This window comes from Marmota marmota, unplaced genomic scaffold (assembly GCF_001458135.2).
Source record: "Marmota marmota marmota unplaced genomic scaffold, marMar, whole genome shotgun sequence".
Classification (NCBI taxonomy): Eukaryota; Metazoa; Chordata; class Mammalia; order Rodentia; family Sciuridae; genus Marmota; species Marmota marmota.
In genome coordinates, this window is record NW_025999960.1 from 4,519,476 (window position 1) to 4,542,571 (window position 23,096).

Genomic DNA, 23,096 nt, shown 5'->3' on the forward strand with positions numbered 1-23,096 from the left:
AAAAAAAAAAAAAAAAAAAAAAAGGAAACACAGTTCCTCAACAAATAAGAAGTGACTTTTCTAATAATCAAATTTAAACATTTGAAGATGTTCCATGCTCAGCTTATTGAAAATTTTTTCACAAAGTAATTTGTCAAAAGTGACAAGAATCTAAAAATTTTCATATTCTTCAATTCAGTAATTTCACTTCTGGGAATACACCTGAGAGACTCACTTTAAAAATAGAAAAAGTTTTCTGCAGAGATCTTTCTGATTGTATTATATATGAGTGAAAAATTATAAAAGCCTAAATAGCCAAATAACAGGAATATGATTAGCTAAAATATACATGTAAAGAATACTATACATTCCAAAACACATCTGTTAAGCATGTATAACAGGAAAATGTTTGTATTAATATTCTATGTGAAATATCAGGACTTATGGGTATACATGATTCTATAAAAGAAAATATATGAGAACTACACTAAAATGTTAATAAAAACTGTTTTTACAATAGTATTAATGGTGACCTAATTTTTTTTTCAAAAATTATCTGTACTTCCCAGAGGTTTTTCTTTCTTTCTTTCTTTCTTTTTTTGTGGGGATGGTACCAGGGTTTGAACTCAAACACTGAGTCACATCCCCAGCCCTATTTTGTATTTTATATAGAGGCAGGGTCTCACTGAGTTGCTTAGCACCACACTTTTTCTGAGACTGGCTTTGAACTTGGGATCCTCCTGCCTTAGCCTCCCAATCCACTGGGATTACAGGCATGCATCAACACGTCTGGCTCAGAGGTTTTTTAATACATAGATAAGCCACTATCTTAAAGAGAAATGAACAATTTTAAATATTCTTTTCCACCATGTGTGTAACTTCTTTGTTAGAACGTTAGTTCAGCTTTTTTTAATAGTAGCAAAAGAGGTATTAATATTTGAAGATTTCACTATGATTTGTCCTGAGGTCTAAATATTTTGGGCAATATAAATTTGTACTTAAATTTTGTAATAATTCTTTTCACATATGTTTTCTTCTTTTTTCTCTAACTACTTTGGAACTCCTTTTCGAGACTGAGAGCATGTTTTTGTAGCTCATGCTGTTCCCCACAGCTCCTTAATACAGTGTTGTGTTGATTATGGATGTGTAACAAATATCTTATTGTTCTTGTGTTCATGTGGCACCTTGAACCATGCTTTTCTATTACTGGATTATAATTAGTTATGTGCCTGTCTGAATTTCAAGTGGGACTATGGGTTTCTTAATTACAACTACCTTTTTTTCTGTGTTTCTAGCATCACTCATTATTCCTGAAACAGAGAGGTACTCAATAAAAGGCACTGAATGATATATTGTCATTAGATCATGACCAGACCTGATTGGCAGGTAAGACATGCTTTCTGCTTAAAGGCCTGAACACTACCATGTCTAATCATCATGGCATAATGTTAAGATCCCAGAGCTCAGCCTCTGGAGCCAGACTTCTTTAGTTTAAGTCCTGCTCTGGTACTTAATGACTCTGAGCCTTAACAAGCTACTTATCTTCTTAGTGTTGCATTTCCCTAATTTGTACATTAGGTATTATAACAGTATCTATTTCACAGTTTTTTTTCTTTTCTTTTTTTAGGGAATTAGTGATCTACTGTGTATTAACTGTGCCCTGCCCACAGTAAGCTCTCAATAGATGCTTGTTATTATCAGAAGCTTTCCTCCTTTCAATAAGTTAAACCACAGTATCAAAGACCTTGAGAACATGAACTTTCCTTTCACTGAATTTAGTTGAATAATATGGAGATAAGCCCAAGACCACTGCACAACAAACACCGGATCAATCTCTTTGAGGCTACAGCAGTGGCAGCAGAGACCCAGGCTGTCCACTTGAGAACTTTGCCCACCTTCTCTTCCTCACTGTGCCATGAATGTCCACCTCTGTAGATCAAAGTTAAGGTCAGAACTCAGGGTCATGGCTAAGGAGAAGTGGCAAATAAAGGAATTAGAATCTAACACTTTCTATCATGTTTATTTTTCTTAGAAAATTCATACCACAAAAAAGTACGGGAGGGTGTATATCTATATCCATACCTACATTTTTCTTTCTCTCTCTCTCCACACACACACACATAGTAGATATCTATATATCTATATTCCAGAGTGGACTGTGGGCCTGGTAGATCTTTAATATTTGGATATCTGGAAACACCCATGTGATGACTAATGTGAACTGGAATTGTAGAGATGTCTACCACTTACCAGGGCTCACACACACATTACTTAATTTGATCCTTGGAAAAACACCGTGAGGTAGTAATTACTCATCTCCCTTGGTGTGCAGCAGTTAAGTGACTAGCTAAGGTGACATGGGTTGGCAAAGTAGCACTGTGGGATGCAATCCATCTCTTCTCTCTGACATGTTGCCTATCTTCAAGTTTTTGAGAAAAAAATGTTTCACTTTTTTTCTGTAAATGAAAGTAAAATGTGATAACTTCATTCCAGGTTGGCACATGGAAAGTTCCCTGGCATAGAAAACTCTCATGAGAAACTCAAAGGATGTATTCTAACAGATTTTCACTCATTCTGGGCTATTAAAACTCAGAATCAAAATAATATGTTACATAAAACCAATATGGAATTTTAAAACTGCATTTATCTTGCTGAGAGCTATTCTCTCTTGTTCTTAGAGTGAGGCTTAGCAGTGTTACAACACCTTTCCAACAGTTAGAGGACCTAAAATTCACAGCATTTCTGTCCCAAAGGTACGTGCATAATGTGTACAACAGTTATTTTCCTTGGCAATGTTCTAGAGATGGAGTCAATGTTTTATATGGGCAAAGGAAAAAAAAAAGCTAAAGGCTAATACACCTCTATAGAAGCTAGTACAAAAGCCCACAAAAGACAATAGGAAGAGCACTTTCATAATTTTGAGAATGCCCATGGCAAGGCTTCTTTTAAATTCAGTGGAAATTTCCAGGCTCTCCTTATATTTATAATGGGCTTGAAACCATTGTACAAAAACCTCTTGTCAAGTGCGCTGCTGGCTGTCTTTAAAAATGATGTGACTAAACCACACAGCAAACTTCAATATCCCTGGGTTATTCGTGTGTGCAGATTCCAAAACTTAACCATTAAGAAAAACAAATACAAATTTGCTTATAATTTTAGTGTACTTTTGTGAAAAACTGAATTTAGGTTGTTAGAAATGATCAACTTATGGAGCATTAGAAAGCATGCATAATTTTAGCATTGTCTTCCGTTTATCTCATTTTACATATTTTTACCTGATTTAACAAGCATTTATCCAATATTTCCTGGTATAAGCAAATGAATGAAAAATTATGTTATGATAACTTACCATCGTAATCATCATCATCAGAAATGCAGTCTTTCAAACAACAACAAAAGGCAACTAGGTTTCATTGTATCTATTCTAAAGACGTCTATGCCAAATCTGCCACATTCAGGTTCCTTTTGTCTTTTTCTTGTGATTACCTGTCTATTCTTTCTTTTTCCAGTCCAACACACTGCCTACCTTCTAAAGTAAACAACCACCGTGTATGTTTTCTTGATGTTCTAGAACAGTGGCGTGTAAGCAGGTCAAATGGGGAATATCCTGAACAATATCTACGTAATTTAAAAAGACTTCACTGAGAGGCATGGCTGAAGGATAAAAAATGTCAAACATCTTGCTTATCTAGTGAAATATTAGTACGGTTTAAAATTTCTCTTCTGTAAGTAATTAAAGCAAACTAAAAGTCTGTGTATTAAGAGCAATCTAATTTGAGACCAGTAAGAAAGTCTGCCCTTGATGTTATATGGCACAAAAGCCAGACCTACTTACCACCTTCTGCCCTTTACTCACATTTCTAGTTCATCACTGCAAAAAGAATGTGATAGCAACAATGTCTTACTGCACTTATATTTTCAACATGTACCTATGACATGAGGCACTTTACCAACTCACCAATTTCATTCTGCAGAGAAAGATTCCGAGACAGATTTCTCAGGAGGGAGACTGCAGTCTTTTTCACGCTTGGATCACCAATGTGCAGCATCTTTCGGGTGTGCTGGAGGCCATTTTCCTTCTGGACAACCGTCTGGGCTACTGATGTTGGCATCTGTTTTGTGAGATGTCCTATAAATGCTACTGCATTTGATTTCATAGTAATATTAAAGTTTTTTTTTTGGTAGATTACTAGAAGATGTTTTAAAAACTAGAACTGTGGGGCTAAGAGCATAGCTCAGTGGTTATTTGCCCAGCAAATATGAGGCCCTGGGTTTGCTCTTCTGCATGCACAAAGTAAAAATAAGCAAATAAATAAGTAAACAAAAATATACATATATTGAAATGTAAATAAACTAACTCCACGAGAGAGAGAGAGAGAGAGAGAGAGAGAGAGAGAGAGAATGAATGAGAATGTGTGTGTGTGACAGCTGGGCATGGTGGCGCACACCTGTAATCCCAGTGGCTTGGGAGACTGAAGCAAAAGGACTGCAAATTCAAAGCCAGCCTCAGCAACTTATTGAGGCCCTAAACAACTCAGTGATATCCTGTCTCAAAACAAAATATTAAAAAGGACTGGGGATATAAACTTTGGCACCAAAACAAAACCAAATAAAACAAAAAACTAGAACATTGATAAAACCAGTCTGAAGATACTTGTTAAAAATTCTTATTAGGTTTTCAATCTAATTACCAGATAAAAACAGTTCATTCGATATTTTTAAATGAATGTTGGATTTGGTTAGCAATTACATTTTTCCCATTTATATTTATAATGCAATGGGTCTGTCCTTTCCTTTTCTTGTATTGCCCTCGTGGATTTGGTAGAATTCATCCACATAGCTGTTCATCAGCCACTCACTTTTGTGGTGACATGGAATCTGTGTTCTTCTAGAGAGTCAACTGAGCAGAGAATACATTTTAAAGGGAGACGTCTTTGACTATCACTTCAACTTATTTACTGGTGAATGGCTTATTTATCTTTTCTGTTTCTTCTGGGCAGTTTACATATCTCAACAAGCTTATTCATTTTCAATAAAATCCAGTTTATTCGGAAAGGGATGTTTGGCTTTTAAAGAAAGGAATGTATTGCTTATTAGGTTAATCTGTAATTCTTGGCTTTGAATCAACATGTACAAGTTGCTGGTTGAGATCCAGGTCCACTAGAGGCAACTCGGATTTGGAATTGGGTTGACAATCACCTTTAAGAGGTTCTAAATATTGAGTAGGCTCTTCCTATCATCAACAAACCTCTGATTCAGGCCTTGGTTTGTGTTTGTGACTTCATATTAGACTTCAAATCTATTTGAAGTTACTTTGGGGCTTCCATGCCAAAAATCCGCATAACTCTTGACATTTTTCAGCATGCTGTTTGTCTCATCTAAACACTGTGTGACCCCTTCCCTCAGCTTTATTCCTCTTTTTCTTATATTTCTCCACTCCATCTTATACAGGGGGTTCTTAATATAGGGTCCAGGGAGAGGATGGGATATCCCTAAAACTATTCTTGTGTTTATATTTGACATTCTCAGGGAAATAGTACATAACTTTCTTTAGATTCTCAGAGTGTATACAACTCAAGCATGTTTAATTAGCACTGTTTCAAAATGTTTGTTCTACTGTTGGATGAATCACAATTTGTCTTTTACTAACTTGCAGAACATTCTTTTAGACTATTTGATGTTCTCTAGGAGGAATCCACTCCCCCCCCCACCCGCCATAGCCATCCAGGGAGGAAGCTATTCAGTCTATACAACTCCTGTATATCGGGTTGGGAGACAGGCTGGGCATTCCTCTGTCTTCCTAATGGCCTGTCTAGATGGCTGTGTCTTCCCTCATAGGCAGAAGCCCTGCTCTTCTCAGTTACTCCATCCAACTCGGACACTGTGTGGAATTCTCTCTGGAGGCTCTGGAGCCTGGTGCACAGCCCTTTCCACCTCTTATCCATACACAGTTCCCAGACTTCCCCAAAGTCACTGACTTTCATCTTCTCTATTTATCAGTTGCTTGCTCTGGTGGTCACACAGACCCTGTTCTCACCCAGAGATACACTGCCTCTGGAAACATAAACCTGGCAATGCTATGCTCTGAACACATCTTCCCATCCTCGCTCTCCCTCCCTCACTCCTAATTGTTTCTCTTCAGCCTCATCAAGAACCTGAGTCAAGGGCATCACTCAGTAGTAGAGCGCCTGCCTAGCATGTGTGAGCCCCAGGGTTTGATCTCCAGCATGCCCCTCAAAACCCTCCAATCCTTTTATCCCAACTTTCATTTCTCACAACTTAAATTATCAATCCTCCCCTGTCTTATCTTTCTTATTTACACTGGGTACATGGACCATCACATCAAATATTACCTTTCCAATAACCTCAACATGCTTCTCATTCTAGCTTCCATTTCACCCATTTGCCAAACTGCAATGTGGGATTCCTTTAGCTTCTTGTCATTTCTGATTTTATATCACCAAACATTGCTAGACCAAATAGTGCATTTTCACACTGGTACTTCTGCAAATGTATGGGTCTCCAGTCTCCACTGGGAATTCAAATGTTGCTGGTCAACCTGCTGTTTTCTTAAACACCAGTGGGGATTTCAAAGCCTTATACTAGAGTGATCCTTCTACAGCTTAATCTGATTATGGTCCACCTCAGGCTTAACCTTTCCAGGACCCTCCACTGCCTTCAGAAGGATGTGCAGGTCTCTTGGTATGGCCCACACAGCCCATCGCCTGGCACCTTTCTCACCACTACTCCTAGTCCTCCAGGTTACAACTCTTCTAAGCTGTGTCTCCTCCTAGTAGACCACATACACCTTGAAAGCAGGGAGCTTCAGTTTCTCTCTGTGCATAAGTATGCTTTCTTGAAAGTCAAAGAGATCAAAGTTTGGTTGCATTCTTAACTACAATGCTGATAAAACAAATGTGGGTTTTATCATTTCACAATTTTATTCAAAACAGAGAGCAGGCTTCTGTGTAACTCCACTAATATTAAAAGCGAATATGAATTCTGAAGTAAAGACTGAATAACATTTTTGTTCCTTATAAAAATGTTTTTTTGGGGGCTGGGATTGTGGCTCAGCGATAGAGCACTCACCAAAGCATACGCGGAGCCCTGGGTTCGATCCTCAGCACCACATAAAAATAAATAAATAAAACAAAGGTATAAAAAAAAGAATGTTTTTTTTCTATGGGGATAGGTAATTGAAGATTAGCCATACAATGAACTATTCTGGAGAAGTTTAATCATTCGATGATCAGTGCAAAGAATATAAGCTTAAGGCAAAGAATATAGCTTAGTTCAAATCATTTTTTATGAAATCCATAAATATGTAACCTGGCATAAAAATACATGGAAAGGGGAATAAATTTTTACCATTTTATGCATTTTTTACTTTGCTGGTATAAAGTAAGTGCATGTGGAAAGAAAATCAACTCTTTATTTTGTAGTTGAATTTGCAGAATAGAAAGCACAGATGTCCTTTTAAAATCCTTTCCTTTTTTTTGCAGTACTGGTGATTGAACCCAGGGCCTCGTGCACACTAGGCAATGACCTACCACTGAGCTACATCCCCAGCCCTACAGATGCCCTTTCTAATTCCATGCTGCAGTAGATATATGTTGTTTTTGACTCCCCAGCATTTATTCCTCCTTCATTTGGTGATAACATCTGGTTTTCTGTTGGAGAGCCATTTCTTTACCATTTTAGTTCATATTGAACAAGTGGCAGTGATCCAGTTCTGCCCAAATTCAAGACCCTGGCACATTACCCAGACCTGGCCAACCAAACTCATAGCCTCATGCCTACAGGTCCTGAATGAAGAGACTCATATCAGGTCAGTGAACCATGTTCTCTCAGTTTTTTTTTTTTTTTTTTTTTGTGGTGCTGGTGATTGAACCCAGAGCCCTGTGGATGCGAGGCAAACACTCTACCAACTGAGCTATATCCCCTGTCCTCTCTCAGTTCTTAATAGAGCAACTGGGAAAATAGTTCCTTCTTATGGGACGCCAGGCTGGTAAAATGTAAGCCTGAAATAATTCCTAGTTATCTTTGTTACCGCATGGGTGGGGCCTTTGAGAACAAAACCAATAGAGGGAAATGGAACCCAGGGATGGAAAAAGCCATAATCGTCACTGGAGTACCAAAGTCCAGTCAAGACAGAAGAAGACCTGTCCTGAACTTTTTCACTTCCAAGAGCCAACAAATTCCATTTTTTTTCCCCTGAAGTCTGTTTAAGGCAGGATTCTGCGACCTATAACTGAAAAAGCACTGAGCAACACAAATATTTATAAGTCTTGCACTTACAGTCTGACCTCGTGTTATAGAAGCCGAGTGGGGCTGAAGGTCCTGGAGGGCTGAAACACTCTCTGGCAGTTCCTGAGAACTGTCTTGACTGAAGTGAGCAAACTTTTCTCTTATCTCATTTTTTCATCTCTGAACCTAACGTAGGTAGGTATGTCTACAATGTCATTATCTTAAAAAATAGGAGAATGGACATGGTACTCACCGGGCCACTCCCTGCTGTGAGATTCTGGAGAGCTCCTAAGGATGCTTCCTGTGTGTAATTTCGGATGCTCTTGGCAATCAAGGACAAATACATCCTTATCACAATGGAATGCCACAGCCACTCCACACCCTTGGGGTTGCTCTTTTCCTCTGGCATTGGCACATCCTGGTATTGCTAACCACACACACAAGGGAATCCAGAATTAATGCACTTCAAGGGACACACAAGCCAACAGACCAGAAATACTGTGTAGAAATACTAACAATTTGCATAATAAGAAGACCCTAAAATAGAAATTTAAAAAGCAAATATGTATGATTTCTAATTACTTAACTCTTAGCTCACAGTAACTATTTCGTCCTAACACTACCCCACACTTAGTTAGGGAACAGTTAAGAAAATTAGGCACAGATACCTTCTAGAATGGTTTTCAGGCTGCTTTTAAGCTAAGAGTTAAATTGGTCAAAATCACTCTAAAGATAAGAAAAACATCCAGGATAGCATCAGCGTTCTAAATGTACCAGTTGTTCTCCAATATACCTCTTCCCAATATACCTCTTTTACTTTCCTGCTTCGACTGCCAAAACACCCAATACTATTGTTGTTGTCCAAGTTCACAAATGCTAAACAGGAGCAGGGCAGATCCTATTTTTTCAGTTTTTGTGTCAATATGGAAATACATGTGTATTTTTTTCCTAAGAGGTTTGATTTTAGTGTGTCGCAAGTTTTTTTTTTTTTTCCCAAAATTCCCAAAGCCAAATATCAGGGCTGCTTTTAATGTTTAATCAACATATGTACTTTTATTTGTACTGCACTAAGGTTACTTCCTAAGCTACAAGGTGTACAGCAGTATGATTTAGAGGCTCACAGTGCATTTCTGAAGTCAGATTGTTGGGAATTCAATTTTATTCCCTCCACTTACTTGCTGAATTAATCTAGGAAAATTAATGAACTTTTCTGTCCTTTTCTGTTTCTTCACTGAAAAACAAAGATACTAATAATACACACCTCATAGGATTGATATGAGGATTAAAAGACCTTAAAATAAAATAGTGCTTGACATATATTAATTGCTCAGAAACACACACACACACACACACATTCTCATTTTGGTCTCCCTGCTTCTCTCTGTCCAGGACCTCCCAATATACCTCTTTTACTTTCCTGCTTCGACTGCCAAAACACCCAATACTTTTGTTGTTGTCAGTCTGGATATTCCGGTTTTGAATATAGATACTCTGGGAATACTTCTCTGGGAGCTCTGCCTCCAGCTGGTAGGAGAGGTTATGAAGAATGCACACACAATTCTCTGTTGCCTGAGAAAAAAAAGGATATGAATATTGTTCACATGCATATAGATATCCTTTGGGTGCAATTTCCCAGGGCTTCAGCTCTTACAAGGCTTATTTGATTCAACTGGGTATGCTTGGATGGGACAGGGCCAGGGGAGGGACATCTGGGAAAAGGGAATGACTGATTATGGCTGGAAAGGCTAAGGTTAGATCATAAATAATCATGAGTATAACAATGAAAGTATGGAAGCTGGATTTCTTAAAACAATGGGGAAGCTTCCTAGTTTACTTTTTCTTTGTTCTCTAGAGGTACTGGGGACACAGACCATGTCCTCCTGCATTCGAGGTAGATGCTCTACCACTGAACTACTTCCCTAGCCCTCTAGTTTACTTGTTAGAGTGTATCTAGAACAATTTTATATTTTAGGTACATAACTTAGTAGCCAAACTGAGTTGGATAACAGGAAGTGATATTATTTATAGGGACCAATTAGGAGGCTATTGCAACAACCAGTATGAAAGATGCATACTCGACAGCAATGACAGCACAGAGAAGAGTGGATAAATTAAAAGACTTCAGAGGTAGAATGTGATATGTTGCCCAGTGGGTATGGGATGTGAAACAAGGGAGGCTGTCAAGATTATTCAGATTACTGTCTTTTTGGGGGGTGAAAGGTGATAATTATTAAGGATTATATAGAGAAGGATCAAATTTGGGGCAAAGGGAAGAGATGAATTTAAGTTTAATGCTGAACATTTAGTATTTGGACACCTATGAAACATCCACATTTAGCTGTTAAACAGATAATTGGAAATTTGGACCTGAAAAATAAATAATAAGACTAGATAGGTTTTAATATTTCTAAGCATGTATGGAAAATCCAAGACTTAGCAAACAAGTCAGTGAATAAATCTAAACTCGTGCAGCTATTCTAAGAACATTCTGAAGCATTTTGGTAAGTCACAATAGGTAATTCAACACATGAGCTACATTACCTTGTCATCTGGCTGGTAATCTGCAATGGTTCCTCTGACATAATGGACCAGAGAGTCAATGAGTCCATCACACCTTCTCATCACTTTCCTCCCATCAGGGCCAGCTGAGCTCATGTTTCTATCAAGACAAATAAACAAGAAACCCTACGTCTTAGGCCATGCATCCCACAGGCATTTACTTTGAAGCTTTACTTGATGCTTCTTCCAGTGTTTTGAAATGCCAAATTTGTATAAATTTGACAGTTGTCCTGAGACCAATAAATTATCAACTGCCTAATGGCTGTCATAACTGAACACAACTTCTCAACATATCCAGACAACACAGAATAACATCAATGCATTTTCTATCTACTTCACTTCAAGTACCAAGGTCAAAGCATTATTTACTTAATCTTCACCCCATTTTGAGAGGGTAGAAATGAGGCAAGTGTTTTGCAATTAAAAGAACAAATGGCAGATTGGGAGACTACCACATGTACCTCTGATAAAGCATTAATCTCTAGGATATATAAAGAACTCAAAAAACTTAACACCAATAAGTAAATTAATAAATAAATAATAATTTAAAAAAACACCCCTAAATAACCCAATCAATAAATGGGCTAAGGGACTTAACAGACATTTCACAGAAGAAGAAATACAATTGATCAATAAATATATGGAAAAAGTGTCCAATATCTCGAGCAATTAGAAAAATTCAAATCAAAACTACTCTAAGATTTTATCTCACTCCTGTCAGAATGGCAATCTTCAAGAATACAGGCAACAATAAATGTTGGTGAGGATGTGGGGGAAAAGGAACACTTATACATTGCTGGTGGGACTGCAAATTTGTGAAAGCACTATGGAAAGCACTATGGAGATTCCTCAGAAATCTGGGAATGGACCCACCATTTGACCCAACTATCCCACTCCTTGGATTATATCCAAAGGACTTAAAATCAGCATACTATAGTCATGCAGTCACATCAATGTTTATAGCAGCTCAATTCACAATAGCTAGACCATGGAATCAACCTAGGTGTCCCTCAATAGATGAATGGATAAAGAAAATGTGAAATATATACTCAATGGAATATTACTCAGCTTTAAAGAAGAGTAAAACTATGGCATTTACCAGTAAATGGTTGGAATTGGAGAATATCATGCTAAGTGAAATAAGCCAATACCACAAAACCAAAGGCCAAATGTTTTCTCTAATATGTGAATGCTAATTCACAATAAGGTGGGGGGACACTAGGGAAAAATAGCGTTACCTTAGATTAGGTAGAGGGAAGTGATGGGAGGGGAGTGGAGGGGATATGGGGATAGGAAAGATAGTAGAATGAGACAGACATTATTACTGTATGTATATATGTGACTGCATAACCAATATGATTCTGTAACATGTACACTCAGAAAAATGAGAAACTATATCCATCTATGTATGAAATATCAAAGTGCATAAATACTTTCTACTGTTATATATATATAACTAATTAAAACAAATTTATAAAAAAATAGAATATGGCGCATTAGAGATAGCAATACACAGGCTGCTTGAGTTCCAGTGTGTTCCACATCTCAATTTTAAATAATTTACGGACCATATCAGTAGGTATGAGGATAAACAAATTTTGATAAATATTAAACAAACTGCTTTAAAATGTGATGATCACATAACTAAAAATGTAGAGAGATGTCAGAGAAAACAGTTTCCAATGTGTAGGACCCGAGTCAAAAGCATGACCTATAAATATCTTCACACTTAGCCTATTTCTAATTTTGCTAAGCATGACACCCTTCTATAAACAGTAACCAACTCTACAAGTTGAGGTTGCTTCCTTATAGAGAAATGAAGCTTATCGAAAACAGCAAAGTAATGCATTTGGGGATTACATTACAGATGCAGACCATGTGATTTCAAAAAGCCTTTCTGCCCTCAAATACTGCTTTTAAAGAAATAAATATGCCCAGCGTTATATAAAAACTAAAGGAAATGGGGATCCCAGAGAGATCTCCTCTGTAAGTTGAATTCTGTGAAACTAACCTTTTTTTTTTTTTTTTTTTTTGNAGATGTTGTGTCTGCCGATAACTAAAAAATAAATATCAAAAATTCTCTCTCTCTCTCTCTCTCAGAGAGAGAGAGAGAGAATTTTTGATATTTATTTTTTAGTTATCGGCAGACACAACATCTTTGTTTGTATGTGGTGCTGAGGATCGAACCCGGGCCGCACGCATGCCAGGCAAGCGCGCTACTGCTTGAGCCACATTCCCAGCCCGAAACTAACAATTCTTGATGGCTGTTTTTAACCCACAAAAATGGCAATCTCATGACTCAATAGTTGAGGAGATAAGTCTAGTACACTGAAAACTTAGAATATACTAATCATTTAAAGTTGTTAAATTGATATAAGGAAAAAATTTTTTTTGGTACTGAGGATTGAACTCAGGGGCACTCAACCACTGAGCTATAGCCCTGACCCTAGTGTGTTATACTTCCTTTAGAGACAAAGTTTCACTGAGTTGCTTAGTGCCTAGCCATTGCTAAGGCTGGCTTTGAACTCGAGATCCTCCTGCCTCAGCCTTCCAAGCCTCTGGAATTATAGGTGTACACCACCATACCTGGTGATATAATGAAACGAAATTTTTAATTTTAACAAAATCCTTTCTGTGATTTTGGTTCTCATGTGATTTTTCTAATTAAAGATTCACTTCCTTATTTATTTATTTTGTGTTGTACTAAGGACCAAAGCCAGGCACTTGCACATGCTCAGCAAAGTGAAATAAGCCAATCTCACAAAACCAAAATGCTCTGCCACTGAGCTACATCCCCAAACCCCTTAAATTTTGCTGTATTTGAAGAAGTCTGACACCTTGTCAATGAAACAAAACAAAATAAAACACAGAAAATGAGTTTGTTGACTGGAAATAAAATGAATTTTTATGATAGCTTTTTGTTAAGAAATGATCATTTAAACCAATATGCTTTAAGTGCTCTCTTGGAGTCCTTTAAGAATGATGGAAACTTAAGAAACTTGACAGAAATTGAAAAAGCACATTTTCTGCCTCCCAGTTTTACACATAAAAGAAAATGTGCTCCAAAGAGTTTAAGTTACTTTTCCTGGTGACAGCAAATTAGTGGTAAAATTGGGATAGGAGGGCTATTCTTCATTCTGTGCTCAGGGTGGTCCCAGAAGAGCAAACCTCATCTAATTTTCATTCAGGTCTGTCATTTGTTCAGCAAATACTGTATGCCCCCAACCACGAGAAAATGTTATTATATGCTTTAAAGTCTCTCTTTGACCTTTTAACCTCTGGCTTGGAGAAATGGCAGTAGTTTGAAATTGCTCTGACAAATCAAAAAGTCTGTCTTGTTCATCAGCTAAGCCCAATACATACCTTGCAGATGGGTGACTTAGCTTTGTTTAACTTCAGGGTGTTTATTTTAGGTCAGAATGGTAATTCAATTTGGCAGTACTAGCAGTTCACACGTACTAACTGTTGTCTTGTAGCTTGGTATTATCCAGACTCTACTTCTTGAAATGGGACTTATCAGGGGTTTCTGGCAGTTGATAACTTTGCTGACAGAAAGTTCATGGAACCCCATTGCTTCAGTATTCGCTGCTGCATATTAAAAATAGTTCCCACCTTACTCAACTACCAAATATGAAAGATAACTGCAGATTATTTCATACCTCTTAACCCATTAATAGAAGTCATTAGACAGAAAGTAATTTGTTATTGTACTAGTCTGAGAAAAACCAATAACTGTAGAAAATGATATCTCTTTCTAAAAGTATTTTTCAAGAACTAATCCTTAAATCTATGGGAATCAGAGAATTAATATGGCTATGCTTAGTCAGAATTGATCCTTTAAAAATGTGTCCCCTGAGTCCAGAAAAATATTTATTACTGTTTCTTATATGTAATCCAAAGGAGGCTAAATATAAAAAAGATCTCAGACTTATAAATGAAATATACCAAAACATTTAACTTATTAAAAAAGAAAAGAGAATGAGCCTCCAACACAGCAGTTACTTGATAATGATTATCAGTTACTAATAGAACATATGGAAAATGTTTAATTTAGTGTCCGTGGTTTAAATTTGGCTGAATTATGGGCTCATTTTTCCTGGTATACTATAGCCTAAGTTTGAGAAATATGTGGGTACCTTTAAGGAAGCATAAGCTATGTATTATGGCTACTCAATTTTTAAAAACAGGTCTTTGTCTTGGGGGCTACAAGGTCGGGGGCCAGGGCCTTAAGGAGAGGGGGGAAGTGATAAAGGAGATGAACCCTTCACAGGAAGGCAGGGCTTTTAGATTTCTTTATCTCACAGGGCTCAGAGGGGGCATCAGCTTAACCTGCAGCCAGTGTGTGATACCAGAGAGAATTTTTCTGGCAATGTGATTTGTAATGGGGGTGGGGGAGACAAAATTTGAACCTTTGTATGTCTCCAAGAGGTCACAGACTTCAGGTGTCTTATCTATAGCAACTCTGTGACTCTTGACCCTCTCTAAGACCACTTATCTCACACATTCCTGAGTGTCACAATGAAAAACAGAAAAGAAAACAACACATCAGGGACCTTGCTATTATTCAAAGGAAGAATGGTATGTCTCTGTTAAGGTTAATGACGGTGTGATGAAACCTTAAGTTCATATGGTAAATTAAAGAACAGGCCATGTCAAATGGTAATACTAGCTGCTATTCACTGTGCATGTTAGACATTATAGTAGGCAACTTACGATAATCTATAATTTTCCAAAATCTTCAAAATTAGGGTACCCAAGGAATTCATTCAGAACTCAGACCTATGACTAGCATTTAAAATCAGAACTGACTGCTTCTAACAGGGTTTCTACTGGCCTTTCCATACTAGGTGTCTGTGTGTGGCTGTGTGCAGGTACGTTATCAAATATGCCTCGTTTTCCAGCTTTGGAAAGAAGTTTGTTATAACACAGAATATCCAAGCTCATTGTCTAATGTGTAGTCAATTGACTGGGGAAAATGATGAGCCAACAGGAAATGTTTATAGTACAAGATTACAGCTCTACAGTTAGTTACCAGGACATGAGAATGGCAGAAAATAAAAGGTCGATGTGCAATTTTTCAAGACATTTCACCAAGAAAATATAATTTGAAGAGACAGAAATTTCTCTTTTAAGTAGGGCTATTTCTATTTGACAGTTATTTCTTACTGATCCACCATGTATTTGTATATTATATACAAGACCTGGTGGCTACGGTACCAGTTCAGCTTACTGAGATAGTGGCCACCTCAATGGTTTCAAAAAATTATAGATGCAGATTTGTGTTCACCAATCACAGGCTTCCTAATACCACGTTATAAATGGTACAGTAAGGCTCCAAGTAGTCCCGGTCCATTAAGTGCTTGACAGGCAGACTCGGAGTCCCTTCCAAGACCAGAGTTGGCATTTGATAAGACACTGGCTGATAAGGAAGCAACCTTCTCCCTCTTGTCATTTGAGATTTAGGTCTAGGCTTTTGTTTGTCTCTCAACTGATATATGTCAAACAGTTGGGCCTTGTCTGTTACAAACCAAGAGAAAGCAGGAGAGGCAGCTTGTGGTTGCATTCAACAAAAGGGGAGCCTCATTTGAACTGGCAGAGGAACTAAAACCCTATGCCAAGAGAAGAGCTTGTCTGATATTCTGAAGTCAACATTAGTTCCTGAAGGTATCAGCAAACATCAGTCAAAGTCAACTATTAAGTCTGTAAACAGAAGCAGCACAGGGAGGTAGAACAAGGCCATACAACCTCCACAATGTGGTCCTTTCAAATCAATATTAATCATATAAAGATATGTCAGCATCTTCTACACATCAAAAATTAGGAGGGGGTGGGAAAAAAATCCTTTAGCTTTGCTTTCCCGCATTTCTGGATCTTCCAAAAGCATTCTGTAATCAATTCAGCCAGAAATCATGTGGTGGTGGGCAACATTTGTTTCCTCTTGATTAGCTGGAAGAGATTGTTTAGGGGTAGAATGCCAAATTCCATTTTAAATTGATTACAAACAGCAAACTCCAATTAAAAAAATACACAGAGGAGCCACTGCAACTTGAATAAGCATTCTTGATAGCTATAGGAGATGTCTGGAGTGTCAGAGCAGGATTAATGAGATGCTCAAGACCTACAGTAGAACAATATGATGTCCAGATATTTTGCATCTCCAAGATAGGCACTGACTTTAAATCACAGGACAGTGACAAAGCCATTAGTCATTTTGTATCAACCCACTCATTTTTAAAATAACATATTAAAAAATTTAGGGCCTGGGGTGAAGCTCAGTGGTACAGTGTGTACTTAATATGCTCACAGCCCTAAATTCAATCACGAGCAAAACCCTTATTTATTTATTTTTTAAGAACTTCAGTCTGCGATGATAGTTTTAAGCTTTTTTTTTTTTTTTTTTTTTTTAAGACTTCTGGTGTCATAATATATAGGTCATAGAATATCACCTACAATTTAAGGTATACACAGGAATTTTTCTTTATACATTAGGATGTTTTTTAAAAATCTCTGACAAAGACACTCTTGGGAATTTCCTTTTCTGTCCAAGACTCAACTCATCAACTAATCAATGCAGAAAAATAGCAAAAATAATTCTTTTGATATAATAAGTAAACATTATTGTTTCCTTCACGTCTTCCTCCCTGTTATCCTTACTCACGTGTTTTCTTTAATAATTATCTCAGAATTAGGCTCCAAGTAGGCAATCAGTATTTGTGGACTTACAAGAACATTTCTCTAGCAAAGAGAAATGTGTGTAATTTCTGGGAAGATAGTTTTATTTTTAAAAACTATCTTCTTTGTTATTTTTAGTTATGTATGACAGTGGAATGTATTTTGACTATTATACATACATGGAGTCTAACTTCCCATTCTTGTGATTATACATGAGTGGACTTGAAGGACAGTTTATAATGTGGATTGATCCTGCAAGGATGTGAGGACAACAGAAAATTTAGTCTTAAGAGAAGGGACCTTTGCAAGGGGCTTGGTTGGATGCAGATGCACTGCCCAATTCCAAGGAAACATGTATTTTTTTCTATACTGGGGATGGAATCCAGGGCCTCATGCTTGCTTGCCAAGTGCTCTTCCAGTAAGCCACATCTCTAGCCCTCTTTTTTCCCCATTTTTTTTGTTTTCTCCTGAGACACAGCTTCCCTAAGTTGCCCAGGCTGGCCTTTATCTTGTGATCCTTCTGCCTCAACCTCTTGAGCAGCTAGAATTACAGGGGTACACCACCACACCCCAGCTGAGACACATACTCATAAAAACACAGGATTCAGGGAAACTTGATGGGGTGACCAAATGATCACCACCATATTGGTTTTTTATTTTGGAACCAGGGATTGAACTCAGGGACACTCACCACTGAGCCACACCCCCAGTCCTTTTTTGTATTTTTAATTTAGAGACAGGGTCTTGCTAAGTTGCTTAGGACCTCGATAATTTGCTGAGGCTGACTTTGAACTCACAATCCTTCAGCCTCAGCTTTCAGAGCCATTGGGACTACCAGTCATGTGACACCATACCAAGCTATGTTGGTTTTGAGTGTGATTGATTTGTTTGCTTTAAAATAACCACCTAATCCCTTTGAAGTTTAGTTTATAGAATAACCATTTTTTAAAAATCAAGACCTTATTTACCCATGAAAATACAGCTTATACCTTTTAAATTTACATTAAGAGAGGTTTATAAAGTAATTTAATCCATTAAACTACATATTTCCTAAATATCTGAAATAACCAAAATAAGACATGGTTATGACTGATAATGTAACATAATTAGAAATATTGCCAATTCCACTAGTAATAGACTTAATATTGCTGGTGTTTACATATTAGGGCTGAAGAGTTTGGATAATTAACTTAGTTACTGAGATTAAGGTTCATAATCAATTGTCTTTCTATTTCTAGATAAGTCACTCTCTGGGTTGAACTCTCTGGATACTTCCACTGGGTTTCAATTTTTTTCCCACTGCTTCATCTGCCATTCTTCTAGTTTCATAGTAAGTTATTTTCCAGAAGTAATTATATTTAGACTATGATTTTAAAAAATATTTTCTGGCTTGCTTTTAAATCTATATTCCTATGGAAAACCCAAAGAGTTATCTGTTTATCAAGGAAATTAGACCTCCATTTATTTTATAATCACATTTATTAATGTTTTATTATACATATTGTATTCTCTTAGAATTGGGAGGGGAACTCCCACTAAAGTGAGGTAACAAACTTGTCATTCTTTACAATATTTAATTTGAACTGACAATGTTATGGTTAGTCCCTAATTCCTGAGAATTTGAGTATCAATATGTTTTTTGTGAACTTACAACAAATGCTCACGTCAATTTTTAAATTACAGTATGTCTGAAAAAATATTAACATTAATGTTAGTAAGAAAAACCATCCAGATGTATATATTAACTCAGGTGTGAATACACTGAAGCCCCGTTGCTCTGCAGTTTGATACCATTTAAATACTTTTCAGATATTTTATTTTAAGTATATGTAATTATAACTTATCCTGACTGCAGTGATGTTATAGACTCCCACTTAATTAAATATATTTTTAATTATCTGGGATTGTGCACAGGGATAGACCTGTTATGGATATTTAGAAAAAAGGATGGATGAGCAGAGTTAACTGGAATGAAAATGCATAATTAAGAAATGTAGCTGTAATAAGGCTCCAAAGTTCGTTATCCAGATATGCATAAAAATTAAATTTCAGTACATTTTGTGTGTGTATACGTTTCAGAAGACAGGTATAACTAAATCTATTAAAAATTTACACAGGCAGGGCATAGTGGTGCATGCGTGTAATCGCAGTGGTACAGGAGGCTGAGATAGCAGGATATCAAGTTCAAAGTCAGCCTCAGCAAAAATCAAGGCACTAAACAACTCAGTGAGACCCTGTCTCTAAACAAAAATACAAAATAGGGCTGAGGATGTGGCTCAGTGGTCACGTGCCCCTGAGTTCAATCCCTGGTACCCACAGAGACATTTTTTCCCAGAAAGTAACTGATTTAGATATTCCACATAAAACTGCTTTAACTCATGGCTAATTTGCTTTCTCTAGTATTTCCTACTCCAGCTAGATTTATAGTAAAAAAGACAATGGAATTTTTTTTAAGACAGTCATAAATTTTAGCCAATTTATGTTATAATAATAAAAGGATATTGTACATTCATCAGAACACATTCACACACCGTGACATATGAGGGAAAGTGAAGTCCAAGTCATTTGGAGAAGCCATTAATTACCAATTGCTTTTTCTCTTCATACACAGGCATAAAATATATTTGAGGAAAAAGAATATGTTTTATTATATGCTATGGTAGTATGTTATCATTTTTTCCTATCATCTTAAACAAAATGACAAATTCTGGGGTGACTTTCATAATGCAGAACCAGATCGTGTTGATAAGATTAAGGCAACAATTTTATAAGCCTTTCTTATAAGTAAATGATTGATAAACTATACTAAGGAAAAATGAATTTTCAGGGCTTTATCAATCGATAATTTAATATGGTTATTTAAAAATAATAGAGAGGGATTAGTTAGTTGATAGAATATTGAGCTAAGGACTGAGAGGGACATTCAAAAACCTACTCATCCTTCCACCGTTCCTTAAGTGTGACTTTCTCCAGAAAAAATTTTCAGTCCTCCAAGTAAAGTTAGTCAAGCAATCCCAGGCCCCCATATAAGACTATCTGTACTTCTTTTAGACTTCTTGTCATTATTTCCTCAGGTACCTGTCTCCTCCACTAAACTCTGATTCTTCCTGGGCAAAGACAGATCCCACTCCCCTTTGAAATCAGAAAGCTAAACATGCTTGGGATATAGCAATCATTTAATAATTACTCAAAGAATAATGATAGGGTTGGAGAAAAGCAAGAATAAAGACTAACCAGTGGTAAAGGGCCAAGAAGGATGCATTACTTGCCACCCTCAAATTTCTGACAACTGGTTTTATAATTGTGGAAGCATCTCTAGTACTTAATTTCTTCAAATGAAGAATGAGAGTATTAACAGAGGCTGCCTAGACATGTTTGTGTTTGGCCTGAAATATTTTCCAAAACTTTGACTCTCCCTGCTCTTGGGGAAATCATTCTCTCCCCTCTAGCCCAAAAGAGCTGCCATTGCTCCTCACAGTCTTATATGCCTGCCCACTTAAGTGCCTGCCTGAAGACACTTTAATTTCTTACCTCTAAATTTCTTCTGTCTCTTGTCCTTTAAGGGAGGAAAGAAGAATGAGAGAGGAGAAGGAAAGAGGAAAAAAAGAAAAGAGATGAAAGAAACCATAATTATTATATAGAGGAATGGAGAAGTAATGATAAATCTTTGTTAGAAATTTCAGACTTATCCCTAATAATAATCATTGGTTTTAATTATGCTATCTCCATAGGTTTTATAATCAATGAGATGGAAGATACAGATTTAATAGCCAGGTCACATCAACTCCCAAGGAACTGGTAGTATGAATTCATACTAAATAGAAAAAAAAGGGGCTTATGATTGTATGTGTGTGTGTGTGTGTGTGTACATGTGTGTGTATAGAGGAACTATGGCTTTTTTTTGTTAATGTACAATTTTATGGTTGTCACATAAATCTTGGAATTTGAGATATTTGGAAGAGTATCCCCCTAATTAAAATAAATTATCAAATATTTTAACTAAGTTACATTGATTACTCCAAGTAAATTTAGATTATTTTGGAAAAAAGGGATATTTTTGTAGGTTTTCTCTAATCACAACAAGCAACACACTGAAATTTCATAATATCTTGCAAGAAATCAAAGGAGTTGAATCGAAAAATATGCCTATATTGGTTATTCACATTTTGAAGTTAGAATAATCAATTAATGGAAATTCAATGCCAGTGATGCACTGCAAAACATTTAACAATCAGCATTCTGGGAGCATGGGCACGGGGAGATTGCTGACTTGTAGTCTTTGCCAATTTCTTAGTGAAAACATTCCCATCGTGGCTGGTTTCAAGCTTCCGACATGATGTCACTGAACATGGAATTATGAAGAGGTGCCAACAATCATTCACTCACTGGCTGCAGCACACACTGGAGTGTACCAATTTTTCTCCTCTTCTAAGTTGAATTTTACTACTTATTATGCCAGTATAATATTATTTAAGACAAAGATTGAAACCTGTATGAGCATATGGTTACCATTAATACAAAATCTGTATCACCTTTCAGTGAGTGATTTCAGTCAGAAAAAGTATGTGATTCCAAAGGACCTGAAGAAAACATAAGGCCTGTGGAAATGCTACTGCAGGCAGACACTAATCCCGTGGATAAATGATCTGATGCCTGACAAATACATTGTACCTGACACTTGGTGCTGGTCTTTTCAAAGAAGCAGCTGTGCGTGTTCTAGATGAATGCTGTCTCACTGCGGCAGCTCCCAGCTGGCAGTACTGGAGTCGCTGCTGCTGCAAGTTCATTATGAAAGCAAACATCTTACCTGCAGAGCAGATTCACTCAGCTCCACTGCTTTATGCAGACCAGAAATGATATCAATGGCAAGTCAGTGTGACTTCTCCAAAATAGATTGAAGGGATTTACAGTAATCTGAGTCAAACACAATGCCAAACACACTACTCATGTTGCTAATTAGGCTCATGGTTGGCTCTGAACCCACTGAGAGAATATTCAAATAAATTTGTAGCAATTAATGTATCTGCTAAATCTGTGTTATTTTTATGCAACTAAGACTCTTATTAACTGGTCAATATCTGTCTTAAAATCTTTTCTGAGTAAACTGGAGACATAAAAAACCAATTATTCAATAGATAACCTCCATTGTCATGGAAATTGACACTATTTGATGAGAGGTTCCTTAAAAGTCTTTTCTTACATTCTAACATCTTGAATATCCTAGCGGCCTTTATATCCTTTGTGACACCTATCCTGAAGTCATTTACATTGCTGTCTCCTCTCTTGGAAAAGATGTCCCACTTCCCAGTACCTCATCTTTTGTATTTTCTCTGATTGTATGAAATGCAGTGCAGAGATCCATTTGCACAAAAACTCTAAAACAAAAATTCTGAGATGCAGATATAATACCATACTGAGAATCGAGTCTGACTATAAACTGGTCGATGAGACCTTGTGATGTGAGAATGAAAAGAACAAAGATTCCTTTTTACTTATGTCAGCAGTCTGTGGACCTTTGACAAACATTAATGTATCTAAATTAAGAACCCTGGCTTTGAAGACACGCTTCCTGGATTTGAATCCAATCTATTACTAGTAGCTATATGACTTTGGGGGAATAAAATCACTTAACCTCTCTG

General features: G+C 36.9%; 1 protein-coding gene across 2 annotated transcripts in view; it reads right to left on the bottom strand.

Annotated features, from left to right (window-relative positions):
- Pkp2 (plakophilin 2) overlaps positions 1-23,096 on the bottom strand; it is a 72,878-nt gene that overhangs the window by 5,770 nt on the left and 44,012 nt on the right. For both annotated transcript variants that reach the window (XM_015493223.2, XM_048802530.1), the window contains exons 7-10: positions 10,768-10,885; positions 9,631-9,795; positions 8,480-8,653; positions 3,938-4,091 (exon numbers count right to left, since the gene is read on the bottom strand). In XM_015493223.2, the coding sequence (XP_015348709.1) occupies positions 3,938-4,091; positions 8,480-8,653; positions 9,631-9,795; positions 10,768-10,885 (611 nt within the window). The remainder of the gene's footprint in view (positions 1-3,937; positions 4,092-8,479; positions 8,654-9,630; positions 9,796-10,767; positions 10,886-23,096) is intronic.